Source organism: Scylla paramamosain, chromosome 13, assembly GCF_035594125.1.
Source record: "Scylla paramamosain isolate STU-SP2022 chromosome 13, ASM3559412v1, whole genome shotgun sequence".
Lineage (NCBI taxonomy): Eukaryota > Metazoa > Arthropoda > Malacostraca > Decapoda > Portunidae > Scylla > Scylla paramamosain.
Window position 1 is genome coordinate 2,485,537 of NC_087163.1, and position 6,000 is coordinate 2,491,536.

The 6,000-nt window shown below is 37.0% G+C and overlaps 1 protein-coding gene and 1 long non-coding RNA gene across 2 annotated transcripts; one reads left to right on the top strand and one right to left on the bottom strand.

Moving 5' to 3' along the window:
- Positions 1 to 1,089: 1,089 nt before the first annotated feature.
- LOC135106326 (LYR motif-containing protein 4-like) lies at positions 1,090 to 3,851 on the bottom strand. The gene is made up of 3 exons (XM_064015239.1): positions 3,692 to 3,851; positions 3,096 to 3,216; positions 1,090 to 2,911 (listed from the first exon to the last, which is right to left on the bottom strand). Exons 1-3 carry the CDS (start codon positions 3,775 to 3,777, stop codon positions 2,861 to 2,863), a joined length of 258 nt encoding a protein of 85 aa, XP_063871309.1. The 5' UTR covers positions 3,778 to 3,851; the 3' UTR covers positions 1,090 to 2,860.
- Positions 3,852 to 3,998: 147 nt separating this feature from the next.
- On the top strand, positions 3,999 to 5,773 carry LOC135106327 (uncharacterized). The gene is made up of 2 exons (XR_010271265.1): positions 3,999 to 4,612; positions 5,490 to 5,773. It is a non-coding gene; the product is annotated as an uncharacterized LOC135106327 (long non-coding RNA).
- The last annotated feature ends 227 nt before the right edge of the window (positions 5,774 to 6,000 follow it).

A 6,000-nucleotide genomic window follows, 5' to 3' on the forward strand; every position in this document is an offset into this window, starting at 1 on the left:
AAAGCGATTTAAGGAGACCATAGAAAGTGAGATGATAAGTATGGAATAGTTGGTTTAGTTGGTTTTGAGAATACTGTTAGCTGTAACAGCAGGCTGTGAAGTATGTTGCAAAGTAACTTTTCTTGCAAGTAGTTTTGCAAAACAGGATCTAATAGAACTGTTTGATAGCTTGCTATTGTTAAATTTAGAAATTTCTGCTAGACTTACTACAAAACAGAATTTCCAGAATGTGTTTAGAAATTCACTATTCTCAGTTACAAATATTTTTTTCAAGTGAAAACCCAGCAAAATTTGATTTGTTGCAATGGGAAGACTGTTGTAACTATTCTTGAACTTTGCAACCAGTTTATAAAAGGAATTAAGCAATGACATAAAATAACAGACACTGAGAGTCCTAAAGTAACATAAAAAAAAAAGTGAAGGGAAAGGAAAAATGCATTACTCAGTAAAGAAAAAATTCTACATTCCTAACTCTACCTATCTATATACCAGGCTGAGACCATCATTAAAATATCAGGACTGGGAAATGCCTGAGGATAAGAATGCGTGTGATGGTGATACTGGATAGTTGTAGTTCATATAATGGCAGTGCTGCATGAACAGTAGTGCTCATGGCCAGAATAGCAAGATGATGCAGCAATATTAAAACAGCACTGTAGTTGTCAAAGCAGGTGATATAAGGCGACTATATTGGGCAAGACAGGGAGGCAGTGGAAGACAAGGTGTGTCAGGTGACTCAATGGTTTACCTTTGTAGGGAGTGTGCAATGACAATTGTATCCTTGTTTGTTTAGGGTGTAATGAACCTAACTTACTTCATCTAATCAAATTATATTTGATGGAGAAGATTTGCGAATGTTTGGGGTTTGGTAAGCATTTAGTGGTCTATTTCATACATGTTTCTTTTCCCCAAATGTTATGGTGCTCTGTTGCATGACCTCTACTCATACTCAAAGCTCACCATAAACAATTTGGCCACATGTATAATTATTAAAGTAATGAAAAAAAATAGTACAAATGTTGAGAAGCTCAAAATAATTGAATTTACTTGGATTTCTTCGATACAACAAACTACAGTAATGAATACGCATTTAAGTACAAAATGCTTTTATTCATGTATAAATGTGCATTATTTACATTCAAAGAAAAATAGTTGGCGTGACATGATATTGCGTTGGGGGATGTTTTAAATAAATAAGAAGCAATGAAATACAAGCATTAACGGCACTGATGACGCATGAACTTTGTGAGAGCCATCAGACAGCTTTCAAAATTAGGATAAACTGTGGCCACAGAATCCATATTAATGCTCTCTGGTAACTAAATACAGGTTACAAACAGTGCATAGTTATGGATGAGATGGAATATATCTATGAGTGAGCCTGATGCTATCCATGCCACTCACACCCTGAGAAATATGCACCCCAATGCAGCGTCTTCCACCTGGTAATAACAATCATGTGGATTACTTTTGACATCTTACCCAAGTGCTTCAAAGGCTGTACAGGAGAAACATCAAGAAGTGCTGCATTCCTACTATATACTTCTAGTGTAAAAGCAGATCATAAGCATTTACAGATATGAACTAAAACAATACTATTAATAGCTAGTCATTGTTATCATGAAGTCAAAACTCTATATAAATTGCACTAATGAGAAAATTTTGATGATATACAGGTACATTTATGAGAAATATTTTGAGAAGCAGGTGAATAGCACTTTTTTTTTTAACTTTTCCTTCCACGTAAAAAAAAAAAAAAAAAAAAAAGTCACTTCTAGAAAATGACGAGTGGATAGAGTTCGTCAAGTTAACCAATTTAGTTTTTGAGGTGTTCTGATATTCCTGATGTTTCTTTGCTTAGCTGTGTGCTTCACCAGTGTTTGGTGTTGCAAGGCCCTCACAGACAGCTGATGTTGACTGCAGCACTCGATAAATCCGAGAAAATTTTGGGGAAGATAGATGACACCTATGTGGTATGTTCTTTTGGACTGAGATAGTAATAAATGCAAATATGATTATTATACTTGTTTTTTGTCTGAATACCAGGAAACGTGTTAGACATAAACATTGTCCACAATCTTAGGATCATCTTGGGCCTACAGAATAGTGTTTGTGAAAATCAAGTATGCTTTTTTGTGCACTGTCTCATAGAGGTTTATGTTTACAAGTTCAGTATTTACACAATGGACAATACTAGTTTTAATATCTACATACAGAAGTTGTAACATCATTAGCTTAACATTTTTTATAATCTGTTTTCCAATCTGTACAAATCATTTCTTTAAACATCTTTCAGAAAATTTCAACAATAAACATTCTATTGGTTGTATTCCAATTACAACATGAAGATTAAATTCATAATAACCAAGGTGTCCATATACAGGCAGCAGCATCATGCTAATGTGAGAAAACTATTCATATTATGTATTGGACTAAGAGAATTAATTAATTACATACTGACAAATCATGCAAAAATTATCATTACATTATCAGAATGAATATACTTTATATGTTAAAGAACAAAATTAGGTAGACATCCCAGTGTTTACATCAGACCCTGATAACAAGGTTACAGGCAATGACTGCACTGGAAAATACATAACATTACACAAATGAAGTCCTGAACTAATCATTAACTCAGTCTGTGAGCAGTCATTTCATTTACATTATTGCAGCATACAGTGTTCTGGAAGTCACAGCAAAGAGGGGGATTGTAATATCATAGGTGTCATAATTGCTGCAGATGGATCTCACCCATCCCAGACCAGGTAATTTCACAAACCACAACATTCCCCATCACACACTGACTTTCTGAACACCCACCATTAAATAAATCCTGGCTGTTGTAGGTGCTTGTCATCTACTTTTCAATGACCAGGGTTGGAGATCTGTACAGGTTTCCTAAAACAACCTGTAAAGCAAAACAGCATTACTAAGTCAATCAAATCCTCTTTGCCGATACACTGTGATAATAAAATTAGTAAAGGTCATGTTTCTCAAAGTAAAGTTTATACAAAATTTCATACAAATATTCTGAATGCAATTTTCCCCACGATCACTAAAGAAATCAAGTGAATTTGTCAAAGTATTCTTACTTGTCTTTTTATGACTTGTAAAGATTCCTTGGCCATCTCCAATTCTCGTTTTTGGTCTGCTTCTGTTGTAAGAGATTTTGCTTTCCTGAAACCATCACGAACTCTTCGCAGGGCGTACTCTCTGTGGGGAGAACGAGAAAAGCTTAATGAAAATATATCAACCACTGCACGACAGAGTAGTACCCTCTACTCTCTTAAATACCACATCATAAACAAATATTATTCAAACTAGATCTAATTACAAAAATGCTCTGATGAGAGAGAGAGAGAGAGAGAGAGAGAGAGAGAGAGAGAGAGAGAGAGAGAGAGAGAGAGAGCTGTACAAGAGAATAGGGTCATACCACCATCCCTTACATACTCATATACAACTAAACAAAACCCATGGCCCTGTGTGCTGTGTGGAATGGCTGGGGAATGAAAGGTAAACTGACCCGGGCTACTCAAGGTTAGTGAAGTGGATAGTTAGAAGGAAATATTACGAGTTACCACCCTCTTCTGATGCAACACTACGGAAGGCGGCACATCGGCGAGCATGGACGCACTGAGTCGACAGAGACAATCTCACTTGACTGCACTGTCTAAATAGTAAGCCTTACCTGTAATTATATGATGTAAACTTTCCGCTCTCTCTCAACAATGCCTTGTAGAGTGCTAATGCCTCCCGCCGCCCTCCTGCCGCCATGTCTGGTTTTGTTTGGTAACATTTGTGATCCTGATCTTGAGGCTACTACTTTTTTTGTGACCGGTTTCGTTTTCTCACGCTTCTTAGTAAGATAGACGGACAGATAGATAGATCGGTCCATCAATCGATAGATAAATAGATAGATAGATAGAAAGATAGATAGATATATAGATAAATAGATAGATAACTTTACTGTCAATTCGTTGTAGAAAACAAACAAATTCTTTTTTGGCTGGAGCTCCACAATGCGATAAGTGATTAACAAAAATGGAAGACTATCACACACTATCACAGAAAAATTACACTATCACATAAAATCACAGATAACCATGCTAATACTGAAGTTGTTCTTTCATTACTTATATGTTGTTTCTTGCACTGCTCCTTCTTCACAATTACGCTGCCTCCTCAGTCTTTTTTTTTTTCCCAACTATATGAAAAAAAAAAATCATAATATTTCCTGGCATGGTAGTAGCAAGGATGTTATATACTTTCCTTAGGTAGTGGTGATCGAGGGGCTGCAATTTGTAACGGCTTCCATTTATGGTTGTAGAATATTAGTAAGTCTTGTTATTGTCTTTTCTTGATATATTTCGCTCTGCTGATTTTTGTGATGTTTTTTTTTCTTATTTTTAACATAATTGCTCCCGTTAAGATTACAAAGGGAGGAAGCGGTCTGACCATCCTGACGTCACATTCGACAGACGACCTTCCGCGAGCGTTGAAGTGCGTACTGCTACTCTGTGCCATTTATTTTATTTTTCGGCATAGCACCTGTCTGCTCGTCACATGAGTGTATAGAAAGAAATTATGGTGATTCTACCTCCTTCCACAGGTGAGTAGAGAATTACATAACCAGATGTTCATATGAAGATAGGATAAAATAAGTTGAAATGTTATCCTTTTGAAATTATGATAGGCCTAGGGACAAAAACACGGAAACATATCGGTGCCTCATTATTGCAAGGTGTTTAAAACGGTACTCATCGTCATGGAAGGGTGACAGTGAAGTAATGATATATTCTTAAGCGTTGTTGAGGACATAGTTATCAAATAGAAAACGAGGAACTGTAATACAGGGTGACCAGCGCACGTTTGCTTCTAGAACTTTGAACAATTATATGTAGCATACTTGTTTATTCATTTATTTATTATTATTTCTTTTTATTTATTTGTTTATTTACTGGTTTGTTTTCTAATGAATCTGCAGTCTTGTTAGCATACATGTAATTAAAGTAGTGTAGATGACTAGTGTAGTGTCGTTACTATTCTCTGCTCTGATTTTAGCGAGGTTTGCGAACTTCCGTTATAAGTGGCCTGTGTTTCCAGCCTTTGTGCTGTAGTGAAGATTATGTCGTGTTGAAAATACGTCTTGTATGGTCAGTACTTTGCCATTTGTTCTCTTGAAGGATGAAACCTGTCTCTGGTCTTCACTTTTTCCTTTTGCTAACAATGCTAAAGAACGTCATCCTGGGTAACGCTATGTGGAAGAGGGAAACTGTGTGGTAAAAATCAATGTGTAAAAAAAAGCAAATACCAAGAAATAGACGAAAAAAAAAAAATCATTAAAAGCGACAGGTTTCATCATTCAAAACGACCAAACAATAAAACAAAGGAATAATGAATCATAAACGAGTAAATAGGAAGTCAAAGGAGTAAAGCTGACATTTTTTTTTTGAGGGGAAAGTTATAACATTAACACAACCTCACAGTGGTGGCGTGGCCGTGGCGTGAGTGCCCTCAACGAGTCGTGCTGCTGTGTGAAGAAATCGCGCGCCAAGGCAAGTGTTGTATCTTGCCAGGGGAGCGTAGGGCGCCAATTTCACAGGCAGAAATTACCAGTATCGTGCGCCATCATGCCGGATTGGAAGAGAGCAAGGAACAATGGATTAACTTGAGAAGAATGCGAAGTGGAAGGTGCCGCCTAGTTACGTGTGCATGGTGAAGAGGCTGATTGATGCCATGCACAAATATAATACGTATGAACATTTAAGGGCGGTGTTGTTTTATTCAGTCCTCATTGTTGTGTGGCGCGGCTCACCAGAATACCCAGCTACTAGGACATGTATACCTGCCTTTTGAGTGGTTTGTGCAAGGACACTTCCTACAACACTATTATCTTTACCCTACGCAATAAAACTGATTCTCTCTCTCTCTCTCTCTCTCTCTCTCTCTCTCTCTGGTTTGAGGTAATACAGTGCCAGGCAGCGGTGTAATGTCCTG

Coding starts and splice junctions, on each gene's coding strand:
- LOC135106326 (XM_064015239.1), bottom strand. CDS start 3,777: ATGGCGGCAGGAGGGCGGCGGGAGGCATTAGCACTCTACAAGGCATTG. Junction 3,217..3,691: donor TTTACATCATATAATTACAG/GTAAGGCTTACT, acceptor TTCTCCCCACAG/AGAGTACGCCCTGCGAAGAG. Junction 2,912..3,095: donor TACAAGTCATAAAAAGACAA/GTAAGAATACTT, acceptor TTTGCTTTACAG/GTTGTTTTAGGAAACCTGTA.